This window comes from Ovis canadensis, chromosome 7 (assembly GCF_042477335.2).
Source record: "Ovis canadensis isolate MfBH-ARS-UI-01 breed Bighorn chromosome 7, ARS-UI_OviCan_v2, whole genome shotgun sequence".
In the NCBI taxonomy this organism is placed as follows: Eukaryota; Metazoa; Chordata; class Mammalia; order Artiodactyla; family Bovidae; genus Ovis; species Ovis canadensis.
This window is the reverse complement of record NC_091251.1, coordinates 110,815,244-110,839,899: the sequence shown is the minus strand read 5'-3', so window position 1 is coordinate 110,839,899 and position 24,656 is coordinate 110,815,244. Positions and strand designations below refer to the sequence as shown.

General features: G+C 37.5%; 1 protein-coding gene across 3 annotated transcripts in view; it reads left to right on the top strand.

Annotated features, from left to right (window-relative positions):
- EML5 (EMAP like 5) overlaps positions 1-24,656 on the top strand; it is a 155,316-nt gene that overhangs the window by 45,382 nt on the left and 85,278 nt on the right. For all 3 annotated transcript variants that reach the window (XM_069597237.1, XM_069597235.1, XM_069597236.1), the window contains exons 8-12: positions 8,583-8,720; positions 14,481-14,737; positions 15,824-16,036; positions 23,351-23,518; positions 24,185-24,291. In XM_069597237.1, coding sequence (XP_069453338.1) covers positions 8,583-8,720; positions 14,481-14,737; positions 15,824-16,036; positions 23,351-23,518; positions 24,185-24,291 — 883 coding nt within the window. The remainder of the gene's footprint in view (positions 1-8,582; positions 8,721-14,480; positions 14,738-15,823; positions 16,037-23,350; positions 23,519-24,184; positions 24,292-24,656) is intronic.

Here is a 24,656-nt window from a genome sequence, read left to right as displayed (position 1 = left end):
CCACAGAATTCTTTCTATGGCCTATGCACATTTCTTGCCATTTTTTTGTGCAGTGTAGATATCTTTCTCCTTTATTTTTAGCAGCTCTTTATGTATTATGGATATTAAACCTTTGGAATGTAAGTTGCAAATACTTTTCACCACCTTGTTACTTGCTTCTTTATTATGCTTAGATCTTTTGTCATGAAAAAGTTTTTGTTGTTATTTTGTTTTATGCATCTGGATTTATCAACATTTTCTTTTATGACTTCTGAGTTTTCTAGCATAGAGAAATCCTCCCTAAGGTTAAAAAGTTTTCTAGTATATTCTTCTAGTGTGTTAGTGGGTTTATTTTTTATGTCTAACTCCTAATCTTTGTAAAATCTACTGTAGTGTAAGAAGTGAGATGGAGATGCAGCCTGATTCTTTCCAGGCAGCCACTGATACTCTGAGTGGTATGTTAATCAGCCATGCCACTTACTGTCTTTGTGCTGCTTGGTTTTATATGGACAGAAGATGCCATAGCCCTGTCCACATGGGAATTTGGTGTGGGGTTACACTTTACCCACACGATTTGCTAGGAGTTCCTTCCAGTTTAGGAGGACAGCTGGTACTGGCTGCTTTCATAAAAAGGGCAGGTGATCCTTTAAAAAGTAATTGTGTTACCTGAAAACTGGGTTCACCTCTTGGTGGGCGCCAAACCAAAAGACACAGTCAAACCAAAGATCGAGAGAAGAAAGGCTGTATTACTACCTGCAACAAGTAAGAACACCAGGATCTTTCCCAAACTAGTGTCTCCCTGAATAGCAAAATTTTTAATTGGAAAGTGTTATAGGGCAAGTCAGGATTTTTAGCTTCTGTTCCTGACAGAAACTCAGAACCAACAATGGTTAAATCCACTGGAGAAAATGAGGTTCACTGTTAACATGATTGGTTCTGAAAGACACGATTCAAGATTGTGTGTGTGTGTGCAAAATTGTGAAAAGATAGTACAGTGAATAATCGTAAGGCTTCAAACAGCTTGACTTTTTATAGGCTTTATAATTTGTCTATAAGCCATTCCCCCCTACATATTTTTTACCCCAGTGTGATTCCACTTGACGTTGTGCTGGATGACTGCTTTCTCACTAGTGTCTTTGAAAATATTCTAGCCTGTAGTTATTCCATGTAAACTACTCATAAAAGCTAATTCTTTATCACTTCAAACTTGGCATTGACTCCTCAAATAAACCACTTAGTAGTAACAGTAACATTTGTTGCCTTATCAAAACTCTAGGAAAACCACTCAAAAGTATTTGCCTTGTTTTTAATCAACTGTTAGTGTTATTCCCAAACCCTCAACTCTGTAAGCAACTGTTCTCACCCAAAGGCTAATTGTCTTAAACAAATTTATTTTTTCTGGACAGATTTCTTTAGCTGCAACAATTCAAAATGATTTAGTTAATCCATTACCAATAAGCAACTTTCTTTGCTTGTCTAAAAAATGAGCCACTCGGTTTTTTTTTACTTTCTTAGTAGGTTTTTTCAAGCAAAACCTCATTTTAATTTTTGAATGTGGAAAGAAATTCTGCTACAATGAGATTTTAAATTTTCTAATTTTTCTGACCATTGCTTTCCTGTGAGTTGAAAATATCATGATAAGTGCTTAGTCTGGTAATGTTAATGTACCTTTGTACTCTTTTAGGATAGCTATAATATCGCTGAATAATAAACATAATGCTCTACCATCTAATTCGGTAGTTGTGTAATCCACACTCCACTGTGCCTTAAAACACAACATTCAGAGTTTTCTCTTTTTTCTTCCTTGTTACGACGTGATGGGTATGTATTGGAAATAAAAATAATAAAATGCCATGATGTCACAATACACATAGTTGAGATTCTGTCAGGTTTTAATAGTGTCGGTGTAATCTGTAATGCCTCAAAGGAGCAGCACGAGGTGATGCGTGCCACCGTCTACCGTCTGTTCTGTAAGCATTCAACTCTGCCTCTGCCGTATGAGAGCAGCCACAGGCAGTATGAACACAGAGCAGGGTAGCTATGTTCCCAGAAAACTTGATCTGTAGACACTGAAGTCTGAGTCTGAATTTCATATAATTTTCTCATGACTCAAAATGTGATCCTTTGATAATTTTTTTCAAACACTTACAAATGTAAAAACAAGGGGGATCAAGATGGCACAGTAGGAAGATGTGGAGCTCACTTCCCCTCCACAAATACATCAAAAATACATCTACATATGGAAGCATTCTCACAGAAAACTAATTGGAAACTGGCAGAACTCCTGTACAACCAGAGCTGCAAGAAAGATCTTCATGTGACTTGGTAGGATGGAAATAAAAGTATCAGGTTGGAACCTGCACCCCTGGGAGGGATTTGAAAGGATTCAGTCTGCATGGGAGGACCTAGCCCTGGAGAGGGAGCAGGCTGAGCCACAAGCTGGCTGTACCAGGTCTAGGGTCCAGTGCAGAGAAGATAAGCCCCCTTGCTTTCTGGGAGAGCCATTGGGACAGACAGAGGCCTCAAGTCTAGACTTCACTTTGAAGGAGTGTGCACACACTGACTTGCCAGTAGCCAAGATGGAGAGAGCCTTGCGCTGGTGGCTGCTACCACACCCACACTCTCCAGTCGGAGTGGAGCACACTGGCCCTGCTCACTCCACCACAGCCTGGCACAAGACCTAGGCCAGCCAGGCCCTGGGAAACGACAGAGACAGACCACGGGGCTTAGGGTGGCGGCGACTATTGTCTTCACACGCAGGAGCATGCAGCCGTTGGCCTCCCAGCAGCGTTCCCTGGTGCCACCCACTGCACACTGCAGATTCGTGCTCGACCTGGGGCAGACAGATCCTGGGCAAAGACTGCCACTGAGGCAGCCCAGATCTCTGGCAGCAGTGCAGCCCCTCAGTTCCTGCAGCCACAACACCCTGACACCCAGCCTCAGCCTGTTCGGCCCCACAGCCTTATACCAGATCTGGGCTGAAGGTAATAGAGGCAGGGATGTAATCTCAGCCTGCTTCTAAACAGAGCCATGGACTCCTGCACAGGGTGCATGTAGGTCCTCTGAGTGCACAAGCATCGCTTGCTTCCCACTCGCTTCCTTGGGGCAGGGCACATGCTCAAGGGCAGCAGGGCCTTGTCACACCCAATCATCAGGGCTTCTACTCCAGCAGCGGAGAAGGCAATCTTGTCCCTGACAGAGCGGCAGTAGCCGCGGAGCAGAGAGGAAGTCCTGCTATACTCCTTGAACAGGCTTTAGATCCTCCAGCACCTCTGCCTCCCCATCAAGGGGATAATGGCTAGCATACCCTGGGAAGAGATGTGACTGGCATTCATACCAAAACCAACCCTCGCACCAAAGGCATTGGACACACATAGTCTACACAGGGACACTCACACATAAAAACATCTTAAAAACAGCTCTATAAGATTATAGTAGAAAACAATTTCTTCTAAATGTATAGAGACAGAGTGGGAGGGAGGCTCTAGGGGGAGGAGAGATATATATGTATAATTATGACTGATCCACATTGTACAGCAGAAACCAGCACAGTATTATAAAGCAATTACCCTCCAATTAAAAAATAAATTTAAAAAAGAAAGTTAAGTAAAATGAAAAGGCAGAGGAACTACTCCCAATTAAAAGAACAAGAGAAATTCCCTGAAAGATTACAAATAATGAAACAGAGCTCACCAGTCTACCAGATCCCAAGTAGAAAAAGGTAAAATAAAAATGCTAAATTAATTAGAAAAGATTATTGATAGGAATGCAGATCACTGTAACAAGGAATTAAAAACCGTAAAGATGAACCAGTCAAAAATAGACAACACAAAAATAGATAAGTCAGTTACTGAGATAAAAAGCAATCTGCTGCTGCTGCTGCTACTAAGTCACGTCAGTTGTGTCCAACTCTGTGCCATCCCATGGACGGCCACCCACCAGGCTCCCCCGTCCCTGGGATTCTACAGGCAAGAACACTGGAGTGGGTTGCCATTTTCTTCTCCAATGCGTGAAAGTGAAAGTGAAGTCACTCAGTCGTGTCTGACTCTTAGTGACCCTATGGACTGTAGCTTACCAGGCTCCTGCGTCCATGGGAGTTTCCAGGCAAGAGTACTGGAGTGGGTCGCCAGTGCCTTCTCAGAAAGCAATCTAGAAGCAACAAATAGCTGACTAAATGACACAGAAGGATGAAGAAGTGATCTGAAAGATAGAATAATGGACATCATCCAATCAGAACAGCAGACAGAAAGACAAAATGAAAAAAAGAGCAATATATGAGACCTATAGGATAAAGAGAAATGTGCCAGCCTATGCATAATAGGAGTTCCAGAAGGAGAAATGAGAGAAGGAGATAAAAAATGTATTTGAAGATATTAGAGCTAAAAACTTCTCAAACCTAAAGAAAAAACAGGTATACAGATACAGGAAGAACAGAGGGTCCCAAGTGAAATGAATTCAAACAAACCCACACCTAGACATATCATAATTAAAATGACAAAAGTTAAAGAGAGGATTCTAAATAGAGCAAGAGAAAAAAAGAGTCCATTACAAGGGAAGCTCCATAAAGCTAACAGCTGATTTCTTTGTGAACACTTTTCAGGCCAGAATGGAATGACATGGATTCAAAATCCTGAAAGGGAAAAAAACCCTGCAACCTAGGATACTCTGTCCAGCAAGATTATCATTTAGAATAGGAGAGATAAAGAATTTTAAGACAAAGAAGACTTGGGCAATACTGCACCTATCCTGAAAGAAATATTGAAGGATATTCTGTAAGCAGAAAAGAATCAAAAATCTGTATGAAAGGGAAAAATCACAATAAGAAAGGCAAATGTATAGTAAGGATTGAAGGTCACTTAAATAAACCACATGTAAATTTTAAAACAGTTTAAAAATTATAGAAGTGATTATAATAAACAGTAAAAGGATAAGTATGAAGATGTAAAATAAGACATCAGATATCAAAATCTCAAAATGTCAGAGGGGAGTTATAAAAATGTGAATCTTACAGAATGTATTTGAACTTGAATGATGCTGATATAGTTATGAGTTAATATACTTGAACTCTATGGTAATGAAAAGTCAAAAATATATAATAGGTTCATAAAAACCAAAGAGAAAGGAACTCAAGGGTACCACAAAAGAAAATCATAAAGCCACAAAAGGAAAAACAAAAAGGGAAGAAATGAAGAACTACATAAATCACTGGAAAATTGATTAAAATGGCAATAAGTACATACTTATCAATAATTACTTTTAATGTCAGTTCAGTTTAGTCGTGTCTGACTCTTTGTGACTCCATGGACTGCAGCGCACCAGGCTTCCCTGTCCATCACCAACTCCCAGAGCTTGCTCAAACTCACGTCTATTGAGTTGGTGATGCCATCCAACCATCTCATCATCTGTCACCCCCTTCTCCAGCCTTCACTCTTTCCCAGCATCAGGGTCTTTTCTAAGGAGTTAGTTCTTTACATCAGGTGGCCAAAATATTGGAGCTTCAGCCTCAGTCCTTCCAGTGAATATTCAGGACTGATTTCCTTTAGGATGGACTGGTTGGATCTCCTTGCAGTCCAAGGGACTCTCAAGAGTCTTCTCCAACACCACAGTTCAAAAGCATCAATTCTTCAGTGCTCAGCTTTCTTCACAGTCCAACTCTCACATCCATACATGACCACTGGAAAAACCATAGCTTTGACTAGATGGATGTTTGTCGGCAAAGCGATGTCTGTTTTTTAACATGCTGTCTGGGTTGGTCATAAGTTTTCTTCCAAGGAGCAAACTTCTTTTAATTTCATGGCTGCAGTCACCATCTGTAGTGATTTTGGAGCCCCTCAAATAAAGTCTCTCACTGTTTCCACTGTTTCCCCATCTGTTTGCAATGAAGTTTTGAGACCAGATGCCATGATCTTCGTTTTTTGACTGTTGAGTTTTAAGCCAACTTTTTCACTCTCCTCTTTCACTTTCATCAAGAGGCTGTTTAGTTCTTCTTCACTTTCTGCCACAAGGGTGGTATCATCTGCGTATCTGAGGTTATTGATATTTCTCCCGGCCATCTTGATTCCTGCTTGTGCTTCATCTAGCCAGCATTCCGTATTTTTGCATAATGTCAGTGGACTAAATACTCTGATTGAAAGACAGAGTGGCAGATTGGATTTTTAAAAAAGAATCTCCAATATACTGCCTACAGAAGACTCACTTCAGGGCAAAAAACAAAGAGAATGAAAAATGTGAAGGGAAGGGAAAAGATATTTCATGCAAATTGGAAACAGCAAGAAAGCGGGGATAGCAATACTCATATCAGACAAAATAAACTTTAAAACAAAGGCCATAAAGAAAGACAAAGGAGGACACCATATAGTAATAAAGAAATCAATGTCAGAGGAGAATATTACACTTGTTAGCATATATGTGCCCAACATGTGCATGTGTGGGAAGCTCCAGACGTGTCTGACCCTTTGTGACCCTATGGACTGTAACCTGCCAGGCTCCTCTGTCCATGGGATTTCTCCACACAAGAATACTGGAGTGGGTTGCCATGCCCTCCTCCAGGGGATTCTCCCAACCCAGAAATAGAACCCACGTCTCTTACGTCTCCTGCATTGATAGGTGGGTTCTTTACCACTAGTACCCAATATAGGAACATCTAAATATATAAAACAAATACAGACATGAAGGGAGACATTTACAGTAATTTAATAATAGTAGGCTTTAACACTCCACTGACATCAGTGGACAAATCATCCAGACAAAAAACTAATAAGGCAACAGAAGTTTTAAATTACACAGTAGATCAGTTGGACTTAATTGATATCCAATTAAGGAAGAAAAAAAAAAAAGGCTGGAATACCCTTCTATTTCAATTGTGCTTGAAACATTGTCTGGGATGGATCACATACTAGGTCAAAAAACAAGCCTTAGCAATTTTAAGATAATAGAAATTATTTCAAGCATCTTTTCTGACCACAACAGTATAAAACTGGGAGTCAGCCATAGAACAAAAAACTGGAAAAGAACAACCACTTGGAAACTAGTGTGAGTGAGTAAAAGTCGCTCAGTCTTGTCCGACTCTTTGTGACCCCATGGACTTTACAGCCCATGGAGTTCTTCGGGCCAGAATCCTGGGATACTGGGATAGGTAGCCTTTCCCTTCTCCAGGAGATCTTCCCAACCCAGGGAGCGAACCCAGGTCTCCCACACTGCAGGTGGATTATATGAGCTGAGCGAGCCACCAGGGCAGCCCCAGGCTGGTAGATCCCAAGACCAAATAGCATGCTATTAAAAAATAGATGTGTTGATGAAATCAAAGAAGAAATCATAGAGTGAGTTAGACACATGCAAAGGCAAGAACACTGGAGTGGGTTGCCATTTCCTTCTCCAGTGCGTAAAAGTGAAAGGGAAGTCGCTCAGTCGTGTCCGACTCTTCGCGACCCCATGGATCGCAGCTTACCAGGTTCCTCCGTCCATGGGATTTTCCAGGCAAGAGTGCTGGAGTGGGGTGCCATCGCCTTTTCCGAAAAGTGAAAATACAACTTTACAAATCGATAGATGCAGCAAAAACAGCTTTGGAAGGGAGATTTATAGTGAGAGAGGCCTTCCTCAAGAAACAAGAAAATTTCAAGCAACCTAACCTACTACCTAAAAGAATTAGAAAGAGAAGAACAAGCAAAACCCAGAGTAAGCAGAAGGAAGGAAACAGTAAAGACCAAATAGGAAATAGAGAATATTTTTTAAAAGAGAAAAAATCAATAAAACCAAGAGCTGATATTTTGAAAAGATGAACAGATGGACAAACCTCTGGTCAGACTCACCAAGAAGAAAAGAGAAAGGACCCAACCAAACAAAATAAGAAATGAAAAAGAGGAAAAAATAACTGATACCACAGAAATACAAAAAAAAAAAAGTTGTTACCGCATACTATGAACAGTTATATGCCAACAAACTGCACAACCTAGAAGAAATGGATAGATTTCTAGTGGCATAACTGTGATAATTGAGTCAAGAAGAAACAGCTTGAACAGACCAATCTCTAGAAGTGATATATAATCTGTAAAAGTTTGTTATAATTTAATTCAAAATGTTACTAATTTTCATTGGTAATTTTGGTCTTTGTTCAGGTTATTTGGCAGTGTAATTCTTAACTTTCAGACAATGGGTACCTTTTACTACTTGTTACAGTTTTTTAACATTAGAGTCTGGAAAAGACTGAATTTGCATAATCTGAGGTGTCACTCTTAAGTTAAAGGACTATAAATATGGTGTATACATACATCAGTATACTGTGTATATATATATATATATATATATATATATGTCTCCTTGATCAGGGTAGAAATCATCTCTCTAAAATAACTGATTAGAAAAAACTAATGTCATTACATTGTCTTAATAATAAAGGATTCTATTAACACTTGTCATTTTAAGCATTAACAGTATTTCTAGTTTTGTAGATAAGAATTCTCTGCCACAAAGCATGCAGTTAAAAACCTAGATTTACCTTTCTTCCTTAAAGTGAAATTATTATTTTCACCAATATTTTTCATATATTCTAACATTTTAAAGCATACATCAGCTAACTACTCTTTTGTTTTAATTAAATGCCACAGAATATGGAGCCTGGTTGATCATGCACTAATAGCGAGGTGTAATATGGAAGAGCCGATTCGTTGTGCAGCTGTGAATGTAGATGGGATCCATCTTGCCCTTGGGATGAAGGATGGCTCGTTCACTGTACTGAGAGTAAGGTATGTGTTAGGGTAGAAACGGAAACAGCGATTTTCTGTGGAGTGAGATAGAGTCTGTGACACTTACATTTACCCACTTTTCCCTCTCCCTTATTAATGTATTTTTCAGATATTAGTTTCATGAAATATAAAAAAAACATGTTTATAAAAATGTCAGAAAATTAACTCAAACTTTAGTTTTGGAGATTAAGACTGCTTAGTAAATTAATGAATAAAGTTTTGAGACAAGTTTGGGTCTTGATTTCTATTTCTTAGTAGTATTGATTTTTAGTAATGATCTTTTGCCATGGAATAGGGAGAAGAAGACCTTGAAATGGTTTAAAATGAGTGAGTAGTTTTGTTTCTGTTTGCAGCTTTATGCTTTGGTAAAAAGTGCCTGCATCTCCTCCTTCATTTGGATAGTTAGAAAGTTTAAAGAAATTGTTAAAGCAGTTAACATCTTGTGTTGAATATCTATAGATATGGTGCAGGCAGTTGACTTCTATACAGTCATTTAAAAATTTGCTGTAGAGCCACACGTGTTCATGAGAATAAGTATTTATGATATTTTTCATATCAAGTTTACTGAATAATGGGACCGTCCACCCAGCTGCCCAGTCTGGAAACCATTTTCTTTTGTCTCTCATGTCTAATTAATCACAGAATTCTGACTAACCTACCTCCTTAAGTGGCTCTCAAATTAATCCGCTTACTTTCACTTTCATCATTGTGCTCTTGTACAGACCTCTGCCGTCTCCTGACTTCTTTCTGGTGGATTGGTGAGATGGCATCTCATCTGATCTCCCTATCTCCTGTCTCGCTTCAGGTTCTTTTTCCACTTTCCATTTATAGTGATGCCTTTTAAAACATGTTTGTTTGCATTCCTCCTCTTTCTAAAGTGTGATAAAAGCATTGCATTATCCCTAAGATGAGGTTTATAATTCTTGACAAAGCCTATTGTACCCATCTCTCCAGCCTGTTTATTTCTACCTCAGTTTCTTTCTTTTAACATGTATAAAATATCTTTCACTTCCTCAGATATTAATTCGTCAAGCTTTTATACTTCTGAGCTTCTATAGATATGACTCTGTATTCTGGGGTGGGTTTCTATAATGAGATATGCTGAGATTTTTTTCTTATTTTTTTTTATTATGATAAAATATACATAATGTATAATTTGCCATTTTAAACATTTTTATGAGTAAAATTTATTTTTTAAAAAACATTTTTATGAGTAAAATTTTAAATGCATGTAAAACACCTAAGACTTTTTATCAAAAAGCTGTTGCTAAGCTGCTGCTGCTAAGTCGCTTCAGCCGTGTCCGACTCTGTGCGACCCCATAGACGGCAGCCCACCAGGCTCCCCCGTCCCTGGGATTCTCCAGGCAAGAGTACTGGAGTGGGTTGTCATTTCCTTCTCCGCAAAAAGCTGCTACACATTGAAAATAGTGATGGTTATTTTTTCATTTATACATTTACTTACCCTTTCATTATTGTCTGGAAGAAACTAGGTGAATAGTTTCTTATCTCTAATAAGTATTTTAGCAACTCAAAAATATTTTTTTTTGGCCATGCCGCATGGCTTGTGCACTTTCAGTTCCCCAACCAGGGATGGAACTCCAGGCCATAGCAGTGAAAGCCTAGAATCCTAACCACTGGGCCACCAGGGAACTATTCTAGCAAAAGCCTCTCTAGTCCATGTTCTTGAATAAGTCAAAAAACTAGGCATTATCATTGATACCTCTCTCTCTATCATTTCTAATCCAGTCACCATATCTTGTTGACTTTTCTTACCTTATGAGTTTTCTAGGAGCATTTTGATTAAGGTTTGTGAATAAAATTAGAATTACAATATCTTTAACATATACTATGTATTATATACTATAACAGTAAGGATTAATATTGTATATTTCAAATCATTTCACTTCTTTCTGAACTCTGAGCAACCACCATCTATAGTAGACTTCTAATTGGTCTTAATCCTGCTGTTTGCTACTGTTCAGTCGCTAAATTGTGTCCCAACTCTTTGTGACCCCATGGACTGCAGTGTGTTAAGGCTCCTCTGTCCTCCACTGTCTCCTGGAGTTTGCTGAGATTCATATCAGTTAAGTTGGTGGTGCTATCTAACCATCTCATTCTCTTCTGCACTTTTCCTTTTGTCTTCAATCATCAAGATCTTTTCCAATGAGTCAGCTCTTCACATCAGGTGGCCAAAGTATTAGAGCTTCAGCTTCAGTGTCAGTCCAATGAATATTCAGGGTTGATCTCCTTTAGGATGGACTGGTTTGATCTCCTTGCAGTCCAAGAGACTCTCAATCTTCTCCAGCACCACAGTTAGAAAGCATCAATTCTTTGGTGCTCAGCCTTCTTTACAGTCTAATTTCCATCTATACATGACTATTGGAGAAACCTTAGCTTTGACTTTATGGGCCTATGTTGGAAAAATGATGTCTCTGCTTTTTAATATGCTGTCAGGGTTTTTCATAGCTTTCTTCCAAGGAGCAATCGTCCTTTAATTTTGTTGCTGCGATTAACATCTGTGATTTATGTAATCACGTTAACTAGTGGTAAAGGACCCACCTGCCAATGCAGGACGCACAAGAGATGAGGGTTCAGTCCCTGAGTTGGGAAGATCTGCTGGAGAAGGGCTTGGCTACCCACTCCATTATTCTTGTGTAGAGAATCACACGGACAGAGGAGCCTGGCAGGTTCCAGTCCATGGGTCACAAAGAGTCAGACATGACTGAAGTGACTTAGCATGGTAACATAATACATAATATAAAACCAATCAGAATCTCTCTTTCCATCACTGTTGGTTGTGTGTGTGTGTGTGTGCTTGAGTTTTGGTTGGTGGGCAGGGGCATAGTGGTAGAAAGCAGGAGACATCCTGAGATATCCACACTTATTTCTCTCCTTAACTGGGCAAGGTAAGTCTCTCGAACAAAAGAAAGCTTAAAAAAAAAGACAAAATAACTCTGAAGAACTTTCCATGAGCAATTTAACTAATGTTTGTGGTTGGTATTGGAATGATCTTATCTTTAATAAATAATATACAAAAAATAGAAGCTATGAAATTGTGCTTTAGATGTTTTCTTAAAAATCTTACTCCATACAGGTTTAGATGAATGGATTAGTGGATGGATGGGTGGATGGAAAGTGAAAGTCACTCAGTTGTGTGTGACTCTTTGTGACCCCATGGTCTATACAGTCCATGGAATTCTCTAGGCCAGAATACTGGAGTGGGTAGCCCTTCCCTCCTCCAGGGGATCTTCCCAACCCAGGGATCAAACCTAGGTCTCCCGCATTGCAGGTGGATTCTTTACCAGCTGAGCCACAAACTGTGGTGTTAGAGAAGACTCTTGAGATTCCCTTGGACTGCAAGGAGATCCAACCAGTCTGTCCTAAAGGAAATCGATCCTGAATGTTCATTGGAAGGACTGATGCTGAAGCTGAAACTCCAATACTTTGGCCACCTGATGCGAAGAACTGACTCATTTGAAAAGATCCTGATGCTGGGAAAGACTGAAGGCAGGAGGAGAGGGGGATGACAGAGGGTGAGATGGTTGGATGGCATCACCAACTGAATGGGAATGAGTTTGAGTAGACTCCAGGAGTTGGTGATGGATAGGGAGGCCTGGCATGCTGCAGTCCATGGGGTCGCAAAGGGTCAGACATGACTAAGCGATTGAACTGAACTGGGTGGCTAGATGGATGAATGGGTATGGAGAAAGGGAGATAAGGTGCATGAATTTAATTAGAACTTAAAGGAAGAAGTCATTGGAAAAGTACAGGTAGCTAAAAACACATTAGTTTATGCTTAGGAAGAGGGCCTTGCAAGTTGCAGAGTGTAAGGCAAGACTGATGTTGACAAGGAGAGCTTCTTTAAAAAAGTTTTTTTTTTCACTTCATTTGTTTTGTTTTGTTCTTATTCCCTTTTATACTTAAGAAGATGATTTAAATCTCTTTTTTTATATGATTAACACCAGGGTAAATCCCAGGTTCCTTGGTAACATATCAGACCCGTCACACACTGTCTTCAGTGTGTCTCTAACCCCATCAGGTCATTACTTCCCCACTTTCTGGTTTCCACCTTGTATTATCTGTGTGCTGTGCTAAGCTGCTTCCCGTTTGTCCTGCTCTCTGCAACCCTGTGGACTGTAGTCTGCCAGGCTCCTCTCTCCATGCGATCCTGCAGGCAGGACTGCTGAAATAGGTTGCCATGCCCTCCTCCAGGGGATCTTCCCGACCCAGGGATCAAACCTGCGTCTCTCACAGCTCCTGCATTGGCAGGGGGGTTCTTTGCCGCTGGCGCCACGTGGGAAGCTCTGTTCTTCATATGTGCCATGTACTTGGCATTGCTTGTGCTGTGTGTTCTTTCTGGAAAACCTTCGCTCCTCTTTTATAATTAGCCAGCCCCTCAGGTTTTAGGTTCAAATAGGTATCACTCTTCTTACTCCCTTCCTGCCTGTAGTCTTAACCCTTTTTCAGTGTTTCTTATAGAACTTCATACATAACCTTTTGAGCACTCACTGCATTTTCTTAGTTATGAAGTATAATTACTTTATCTCCATCTCTCACAGAAGATGAGTTCATATTCATATCCCATGAGTCTAAAACAAAGTTAAATACTTAGTGTTTCTGGAAGAAATATGAATTTTATTACTTTGAACAGTCTGTTTGGAAACTGTAAAAATTGGGAAATAGCCATTTAAACTTCTATTCTTGAAATTATCTGTTGGGAGCGTTTCAGATGGATAATGCAAAATTTATTTGGAAAAACGTCGGTGGCAACAGTTGGAAATAAGACCCTCGCCTCTCCCTGCCCCTCCCTTGCCGCCCCCTCTTCTCTGCCTCTCCACCACCCCCATGTGCTTTCACACTCAGCAGTATTTAGCTGCTGATCCGTTTCTATGGCCGCTACCAATACCTGTATCGTTCTGGAAAGTCAGTTATAAGGCATCATTAAAAAATGTTTAACCCATGTATACTATCATGTAAGAATCGAATCACCAGGCTATGTCTGATGCAGGATACAGCATGCTTGGGGCTGGTGCACGGGGATGACCCAGAGGGATGTTGTGGGGAGGGAGGTGGGAGGGGAGTTCATGTTTGGAATCGCATGTACACCCATGGTGGACTCATGTCAATGTATGGCAAAACCAATACAGTATTGTAAAGTAAAATAAAATAAAAATAAAAATTAAAAAAAAATGTTTAACCTTGCTGACTGAAATGATCGTTAATTGGGAAGAATTGTGTTCTATTCAAAGAGGTCACAGAGGTTGAACTAAAAATAACGTGGTAGCTATATACAGATATATATTCAAATATATTACTGAAATAATGCAAATCAATGTCTCCTTTATTTCCTGGGTATAATTTTGTACATTTGGTTCATTATAAAAATTTAATTTGAATATCATGGTGTTTATAATTAAGCATTTTTTTTAATAAGCTCAGTCTTATAAGAAGCTTCATCATAAAAATCCCATGGCTTGATTTCTGTTATTGTATTACTTTGGAAATTTAATATGAATCTCTGAACTACTTAAAACTAGGTAATTTAGGAACTGAACTTTAGCATTTTTCCCTACTTCTAGCATGTATTGTCCTCATATATTTCTGTTCAGCAAAATTATTCCTGAATTGATACTACTTGTACCATTTATATTTATTTTATGGTTTATAAATACTGGATATAGTCATTTTAGACACATTGGAAAACTGAACTAATTCTGTAGTGACTTTTTCCCCCATGGTCTCTCTTCTTTTTCTTTATAGAGATATGACGGAAGTTGTGCATATTAAAGATCGGAAGGAGGCAATCCATGAGTTAAAATATTCACCAGACGGAACTTACCTTGCTGTCGGTTGCAATGACAGCTCAGTTGATATTTATGGAGTTGCTCAGCGCTATAAGAAATTTGGAGAGTGTGTTGGATCACTTAGTTTCATCACTCATCTAGACTGGTCCTCGGACAGTAGATATTTACAGACAAATGATGGGAACGGTAAAAGACTGTTCTACAGGATGCCGGGTAAGAACTTCCTATAAATTATATATAATTTGTAGATTTTTAATTCCTTTAAAATATCCTAGATTTCGCTGGAGGCAGAGTATCCGTTACATTTGCATGTAGGACATCAAAGAAAATATGATGGTGATCTTTTCTACAAGTTTGCCTTATCGTTTGAAATCCTTTGCTTCTTAGTTAAAACTTCTTTGTTTGGAGGATCTAAGACAGACTTATTTTATGTTGAATTCCATGCCATAGGAGTAGCATATGGTGAAGTCCTAGCATGTATTAGAAAGTCAAAATGTCGCTTTTAATGGGTGCAACTAATTAGCTAAATATAACGGGTGTCAATATCTGACTATAAATTGTCTTCTGTTGTCATCTCAAACTTTGCAAATATTAATAATGTAGCTAACAAACTAATTTTGAAAAACAGAATTTTCATCAAAGCTTTAAAAAGAGAAGAATAAAGACAGAATCATCAAAATATCTCTCAGTACTTTAGTATGATGCTTAATGAATTAGTAACTATATTGCAGTACTTGATTTAATAAGACTAGCTGCATAATTAAACTAATAAATCACTCAGTTTTCGTTAACAGTCTGTAACTTACGAAGATTGACCAATCTTGAAGTCATGTTGCCTAATGTAATTGTATTACTTGTCACTCACCCTTCTTTTATGAGCCTTTCAATTATCTTTTTTTCCTCACCCATGTATCTTCTTAGGTTTCTTTTTTAATACATGATTTGCTACTTTCTTATAGTTTTTACTTTTCCTTCGAAGTTACCCCATTGTGACTAATCTATAGCCTGACTTTGATATAGTTCAGTTTCATTGCCCACATGGTGACCCTGCTAAGCTACATCATCATCAGATCTATATTTCTTTGAATCAGTATAATTTTGGTAGTGCCTTTTTAACAACTCCTTGCGCTTAATTTTCTCCTTTGCTTACTATAGTCATTTACCTATTCATGTATTCTCCTTTAACTGGATTGGAAAAATACTTAAATTTTGGAATTTACCATGTTATCAGTATAACTTATGCTTGAGTAAAAATTAAAGGAAGTAACTTCTTAAATTAATACTCTAATTTATTTTTAGGAGGAAAAGAAGTGGCAAGTAAAGAAGAAATAAAAGGTGTTCATTGGGCTTCATGGACATGCGTTTCAGGCCTTGAAGTAAATGGAATTTGGCCCAAGTATTCAGATATTAATGATATAAACTCAGTAGATGGGAATTATATTGGCCAAGTTTTAGTTACAGCTGATGACTATGGAATTGTAAAATTATTTCGATATCCTTGCTTAAGAAAAGGTATCTTTTCTTTCAAAATAGTATTAATTCACCTCTCTCTTACAAAAGACCTTTAGGTTCTTCCAGAAAATTAGTCTTAAGATAAATAAGAGGGTTTATACTTTTTAAAATATGTGTGATGACTCTTTGGTGAAAGATATCATGAAAGTGAACAGAAATAGCTACAATATTTTGGCAATTAAGAATTATTGTCATGTGTTACTTGTATCTTTGGATATGAAGTTTTTATTAGAAAGTTATTTTTGAATTCATATATTATAAATGGGCTAATACTTTACCTCTTTCTTTTTAAAGAGTTATTTTTCTCTCTACTTCCAGAATTATTTCATATAGTCAGAATATACAATGATAGTTATACTTATCTTATGACTTGCTATCTTCACTCATTTAACTTGCTGAACATGTATCTCTTATGAGACATCTTTCTTGCGTCATTTCCTTAGGAACTCTGATGGAGTAGCCAGCTGTCTAAGCTTAAGTCACAGTTTGGAGTCTATCGGTTTGTTTGTTGGTTTTTGAGAAAGTGTTTTTTGCTTAAACCCTTAACATACATTGTTTTGATATTTATTTATTTTTCATAACTGGCGGTGGAAGAAAATTAAGAGGTCTTATCACTGGTTATTTTCTATGTATTTTATGTATGACCTCTTTTTCTTGGGTGTCTTTTAAAATGATGTTGTCGATCTGTTAGTAGACATGAGGATAATTACATGAAATGCTCTATTCGTCATTCATTTGTTCCATGCCTTGTTCCAGAAAGTATTTGAGTCAGCTTATGGAAAGTCTGTCAGCACTAAAATAATTACGTCAGTAAAGAATTCCTACCAAGGGAAATATAAATAGATACCATGTTAAAGTCAGATAAAGAAATTAACGGTAGTCAAACATCAAAACTGAATGTGAGCTTCCTGAAACCAAAAATAAAATAAAGTAAAGCACAGAATAATTTTCACTGTAGCTATTTAAAAAAAATAAAACCATGCTACTCAGAGAAGGCCAAGTTTCTTCTCAGATTTAATTTTCTAAGAGCTCTCTCCTATAGTATGGGGCCTTATATTAGGTACAGTTGAATATATTCTTAAGAGTATCAGCATCTATAGCAGATGCAGTCATAATTTTCACCTGGTTGTTAGTGAAAGCGGTTGGACAAATGTTAAAATGGGATTTAGGAAAAGGCAGTTTTGGAAACAGCAGAAATAGTTTTATTCAGATAGTTTAGGTAGTCTGTTGATGTCAAGGTTAAGGGCCCACACTTCCCAGAAGTCTCGACTGGCATTTGTTATGCCTCTACAGTCAGGTGGTGAGTTCCAGATTCTGCCAGCTGTTTCATCTTGTCCATTCCTGCCTGCCAGGTGTCAGCTTCCTAGATGCATGTGAAAGTGCCTCCATGAATAGTGCTAAGGATGTTAAAGGCTAGCTAAATCTCTAGCAATTGAAGTAACCTATTTCTGGATTCTACCACATAGCCAGGACATGAGAGTCACCAGGCACAAGTTTTATTGTGATTCAGATGATACTTGCCTGTTTAGAAGATGTGAGATTTAGTAAGATTAATCATGATAATATTAATCTTAGACATTGCTTCAACTCATTGTTTCTTATAGTGACCTCTATGCAGGAAAAAACAGTACTTTAATTTTCTGAATTTTCCTAATCAAACAGATGGGGTTTACTCTCAAGTTTTATCTTTTGCAACAGAGAAGACAGTATTTTTATTGCTTGATAATTTTGTTTCATTTATAAAATATGTAGTAGTCTTCTGAAGCTGTAGGAATATTTTACCAACGTCTTTAAGAAAAGTTAATCTTGTTCAGTTACTGCTTCAAGAATATAAGTATAAATTGTTTTTCTTATTTTCTCTTTTTTTAGATTTTTGTTAGACATTTGTTTTATGATAAGAGTTTTTATTTCTAAGCATTTGTGAGTCGGCTTGAGACTGTGGGTAGGTAATTGGGAGACAAGACAAAACCACTGCATATTTAAAAGATTAGTAGAAGTATTTTAAGATTGTGTATTTATTGAATTTACAAACTAGCATAAAGGAAGTGGTATCACTATAGAAAAGGTCTCTTTCTTTTACATTAGTTACGCAGTTGTACATTATTTCATTATGGTAAGTTGTACTATTGATCCAACTTAAGTTTGGGAAAAGATTGTGTCTGATGTATTAATGTATTTTAGCTAACCACTTTGGTAATATCCATTATAATCTAAGGAGTAAAGCTTTTGTAAAATATGGAAAGAAGTTAAGTAATAGAAGTTGCTTATGTTATAGAACCATTGTAATTGAAACATAAAATGAAGTTAACCCAGAATTTGGTGGTGGTTTAGTCACTAAGTTGTGTCTGACTCTTGCGATCCCATGTACTATAACCTGCCAAGCTCCTCTGTCCATGGGATTTTCCAGGCAAGAATACTGGAGTGGTTTTCCATTTCCTTCTCCAGTGGATCTTCCTGATCCAGGGGTCAAACCCAGGCCTCCCACACTGCAGGCGGATTCTCTACTGTCTGAGCTGATGAGAAGCCCAGCCCCCTCAAATCCCAGTCCAAAGCATTACTCTTCTCTTTTTCTTTCTTTCTTTCTATTATTATCCTCTTCTCTCTGGATTCTCCTGCTCCTGACCATAACCCCTCTCAAATTATCAGGCGTTTTCCAGGCAGCAGCGCTGAGGCTGTGGTAGAGGGTGAGGAGGCCAGGGTGGCGAAGGGTGGAGAGGTGTGGGCAGGGTGATTTAATCTGACACCTTCATCGCTGTTAATACTTGCCAAGACTCTTTTGGTACTTATTGACAAATGAAAATTTATATTGGGCAAAAACATTTTTTAGATTCCAGGAGAAACTTCTTTGGAAAAACAAATATGGAACAACAAAACAGCTTTGTGACAGAGATTTACTCGACACCACTTTTCTAAGATTCTAAGATACTGTTGCGTATACTGCTATGTGTTTGTTTTCATTGCTGTAAAAACTGTTGTGAAATGTGCTACAGTTCATGTGTTTATTCTCCTGTCTGTGGACATTTGGGTTCTTTGCAGCCTTTTGTTATAATTACAAGTTTTTCAAAGATGTATACTTAGGAGTGAAATTGATGAGTCATGGAGAGTTTATAAGAAGATGCCAAATTGTTTTCCAAAATAGTTATACCATTTTACACAACCCTGTTGAATATATCTTCTTCCACACTTGGCATCACCACAGTTTTTATTTGTAAATCTAGTTAGTGTAAAAGATGTCACATTGTCTTAATTTACATTTCTCTACTATTTATAATAAGGTTGACCATCTTTCCCAATATTTTTTAATTTTCTGCACCTCCTTGTCTATCAAACACAAGTTCATATCTTTTGCCTATTTTTAGAGTTTGTTTTATTGTTTAATGGAAATACTTTTATATACTCTAGATACAAATGATCTGTAATTTTTATGGATTACAAATGTCTTTTCTGAGTTTGTGACTTGTCTTTTTATTTTCTTAATGATGTCTTATGTTGACTAGTTTTCATTTCAGTATAGTCAAGGCAGTTTCTCCTTTATTTCTGAACAGTCCTGTTTTGTGTACAAGGAATTCTATTTTTTCAGTTCAGTTCAGTCGCTCAGTCATGTCTGACTCTTTGCAACCCCATGGATTGCAGCACACCAGCCCTCCTGTCCATCACCAACTCCCAGAGTTTACCCAGACTCATGTCCATTGAGTCGGTGGTGCCATCCAGCCATCTCATTCTCTATCGTCCCCTTCTCCTTTTGCCCTCAATCTTTCCCAGCATCAGGGTCTTTTCAAATGAGTCAGCTCTTCGCATGAGGTGGCCAAAGTATTGGAGTTTCAGCTTCAACATCAGTCTTTCCAGTGAACACCCAGGGCTGATCTCCTTCAGAATGGACTGGTTGGATCTCCTTGCAGTCCAAGGGACTCTCAAGAGTCTTCTTTCTCCAACACCACAATTCAAAAGCATCAATTCTTCGGCGCTCAGCCTTCTTCACAGCTCAACTCTCACATCCATACATGACCACAGGAAAAACCATAGCCTTGACTAGACGGACCTTTGTTGGCAAAGTAATTTCTCTGCTTTTCAATATGCTATCTAGGTTGGTCTTAAGTTTCCTTCCAAGGAGTAAATGTCTTTTAATTTCGTGGTTGCAGTCACCATCTGCAGTGATTTTGGAGCCCCAAAAAATAAAGTCTGCCACTGTTTCCCCATCTGTCTGCCATGAAGTGATGGGACCGGATGCCATGATCTTAGTTTTCTGAATGGTGAGCTTTAAGCCAACTGTTTCACTCTCCTCTTTCACTTTCATCAAGAGGCTTTTTAGTTCCTCTTCACTTTCTTCCATAAGGGTGGTGTCATCTGCATATCTGAGGTTATTGATATTTCTCTTGGCAATCTCGATTCCAGCTTGTGCTTCTTCCAGTCTAGCATTTCTCATGATGTACTCTGCATATAAGTTAAATAAGCAGGGTGACAATATACAGCCTTGACGCACTCCTTTTCCTATTTGGAACCAGTCTGCTGTTCCATGTCCAGTTCTAAGTGTTGCTTCCTGACCTGCATATAGGTTTCTCAAGAGGCAGGTCAGGTGGTCTGGTATTCCCATCTCTTTCAGAATTTTCCACAGTTTATTGTGAACCACACAGTCAAAGGCTTTGACATAGTCAGTAAAGCAGAAATAGATGTTTTTCTGGAACTCTCTTGCTTTTTCCATGATCCACTGGATGTTGGCAATTTGATCTCTGGTTCCTCTGCCTTTTTACTAGAGCTGAAAAAGATATTCTCCTATATTTTACATCTAGAAGCTTTAAGGTCATCAAAACACTGTTAAATGGGAAAAATCTTTTGCCACATTACTGCAATTTAATGAAGAGATTTAGCTTGTGTTAACTTTGTGTTGAAATACACCCCAAAATAAATGAGACAAGAACTGAGACCACTGAAGCATAGATATTGCAGCATATTGCTTTATCCTCACCAGGAATTGTCATGCTCTCCTCATTTTGATTATGAAAGCTTCTATAGCCATTCTAGCTTTTCTTGGTAAATCTTTTCTCTGAGATGTTAGTCCTATTTGCGGACATACTGTTTAGGTCTTACCTGTTCTTTTATCATTTCTTATCATAGGTCGGTATTAATAATGAAGGGCCTTTGAGAGCTTATAATCGAATTTATACTAAAATAGAAATGTAGTCTAAGAGAGGTTAAGTGATGTACTCAAACTCCTGTCGTTTTAAGTTGTCAAGATAATGCTCAAACTCTAGACTTTTGATTTCAACTGTAATATTCTTTACATCAGACTTTTTGTCCCCTTTAATGACTCATCATAAGGGTTGGAGTTCATGCCCTCTCAGTACTCTTTTTGCTTCCTCTAAATCTAGAGTTTCAGTTCAAGTGTATACGCAGAGTGAGGGAAAATAGGATCTTTTTTCCTTTTCCTTTCTTTCTCTTTTCTCAAATACCTAATGAACATTTGCTATGGGTCAGGCGTTAGAGATATATGATAAATTAGATACCATCCTGTCCTCAAAGAGCTTATAGTTTATTAGAAGAGTTAACAAGTAAATAGACTATTGTATTTCAGTGTCATAAATGTAATTACTGGGAATTCTGGAAGCATATAAGAGGATGTGATTGGTCTTGGTGAGTCAGGGTCACTTCTTAAAAGATAGGATATCTAGGGTTTGCTTTTAAGATAAACTGTTTATCATAGTTAAACAGTATTGGTTATTGAATAGTCATTAATACAGTCACTTTGATTAGAAATAGCTGGCTTTCTTGTTGAATTGCCTTGGTTCTTCCAGAGGAATTGATCTTAGAAAAGTCACAGAGAAAACAACTTGGAAAGCCTTACAGGATTATCTGTACCTTTCTTTGAGCTGTTTACCCAATACAGTTAAATAGAATAGGTGCTCAAATAACTCTTCTTCATTTGCTCTAAACATAACAAAATTAGCACATTTTTAAAACTTGGAATTTATTTGCTAAAATTTCTGACTTTACTGTTAAGAAAACTCTGGTGTCCGAGTATGTGAAGGGTCCCATCAAAGGAAGTAATAACCAAAGTCCTCTTGACAGGAAAATAATGTATTCTCATATAAGAAGGATGGGACTCAGTCTTAACTTACTGGACTTTGTGAAGTGAATTTTGGCAAGTTATCCATCTAGAAGGTTACTGACTTCTATTAAGCTACATAAAAAATTGATTCCTGAAATAATAGCATTTCTGTTGGGTAGAGGTAAATTGTAATTTATATAGTTTTGGTTAAAACTTTTATTCTTTGATTAAGATGGCTATCCCTAATTTCATTGGCCAAGGTGAAAGTTTTTCTGAAGTTTATAATTGATGGGTCTTTGTCATAGTGAAATACAGACCTTATATAACTTCATGTAAAGCTTTTAAAACATTGTCAAAATGAAGTCAAACATTATTCTGTTTACTGTACTCTCACAGGGACTTAGGCATGTTGCCAAATATCCGGTTTATCTAAGCAGAATATAGAAAATATATTCCAAACTTTAGAATCACGAAAATGGTTCCCATCATCACATGGATTTTTAAAAAATTAGCCAGAAAGTTAAACAACTCCTTTACAATTGGAGAAATCTGTTTCCAAATGCTGCTACTTAATATCACTAATTGTAGAACTGTGCCCCTTGAAATGATGTATCCAAAAGGACACATCATTGTCTGTGCAAACGGACAAACCCACATTGAAAGACATTATACAACATATATAGGTTTAAAAAATGACTATAAAAGACAGTTGTTAGGACAACTGGAAATTTTTTATTTTGGTTAGTATGGTATTTTGCATTGATTTTTGTATACTAAACCAACCTTGCATTCCTGGCATAAATCCCATTTGGTTTTGTTGTATAGTCCTTTTTATGTGTATTTTGTTGATGACTTAAGCTTTAACAGGATATTCCTCAGCTAGGGCTGAGGATAGTGGGGCAAGATTAGATTGGTCAATGTCACATAAGACTGAAGGCCTCAGGCCAAGACATTCAAATATCCTAATATGAAAACATTGTGAAATGAAAACTCTTGTTGCTACAGGCATTTCTTAAAGCAGTGAGATAATGCCTCACAGCCCCTGTGATTCTTACCAAATTATATTCTGAATCAGTAGAGCAAGCTTCTACCCCTTCATGTACACTCATTCATTTGTTCACTGAATTTTTCAATTAGTATTTTTCCCCTTTGATCATAACTAAGGTAATAGAAGTAGGATGCATTGGTTCAGGTGTAGAAATTGTTGTTTATATTGGCTTTTGTGTGTATTGGCATTTGTTTATCAATTTAAAGGTATATTTTTGTTATAGGGGCCAAGTTTAAAAAATATATTGGCCATTCAGCTCATGTAACTAATGTCAGATGGTCACATGATTATCAGTGGGTTATATCTATTGGTGGAGCAGATCACTCTGTCTTTCAGTGGAAATTTATTCCTGAAAGAAAACTAAAGGATGCTCTTCACATAGCACCTCAAGGTGAGTGGTGCATACTGCCTAAACAGTTTTCTGCCAAATAACTCTTCATGTAACTCCCAAATAATAATTTTACTATTGAAATGTATACTAGCCTTATGTTAACACTATAGATCATTATTAGTGGAAATTTTAAAATATTAAGTCTATATGTTTAAAGTCAAATGTTGCAGAGCGTCAACAACAAAGTACTTTGGTTACACTTTAATCTGTCTGATGAGTGAAAAACATACATTAATAAAGCAAACATTTAATATAGTCTCTGGGAGATGGGTATCTAGGATTCATATTTGTGGGTTTTTTTTGACAAGAAAAATGATCTGATGTCAGTTCCTCTTTTACATATAGTTTTTTCTAGCTGTTTTTCATGTTAATTATAGGTTATATTTACTTATATTTGCACAGACATTTAAATTTGATGTAGCGGTCATTGGGGACCCAGTGAAGGGATTTAAAGGAACTATTGAGTTTGCAGTGAGTGGAGAGGAAGATAATATGTAGTACAGTTTACTGACATCTGTGTCACTTGAATAGGTAATTTCATTTGATTGTTTTATGGCTTGTCTCCATGTCAGTTGGCATAGTCAGCTCGCAATCCTTAATTTTATTGTGCTGTTTTGAAAGTGAATCTTACTTAAACAAGTAATGATGCATTTTTATAAATTACAGAAAGTCTTGCAGACTCTAATAGTGATGAATCAGATTCAGACCTGTCTGATGTTCCAGAACTGGATTCTGAAATTGAGCAAGAGACCCAGCTCACTTACCGTCGGCAGGTAATTTTTATTACCACGTGAGCTTTTCCTGAAAAAATTTCTTCTTTATCTTGCTCCTTGTTTACTTATCTATTGTTATCTTTCATGGTTTGTAAGTTTCCAAGAAATGTATGACTGTTTCCCTCTTTAAGAGTTAAAGTATAGTTGTATAAAATGTTATTTATATTAAGTGCTTGATATATTAACTGTGCCTGTATTGTGTTTTATTATATAATATATGTGCTTTTTGTCACAGTACACTTATACATTGATTTCCTTTAAAATGTTCTCTTACAAGTAGAAAAAGAAATTAAGGGAACAATTCCATTCACCATTGCAATGAAAAGAATAAAATACTTAGGAATATATCTACCTAAAGAAACTAA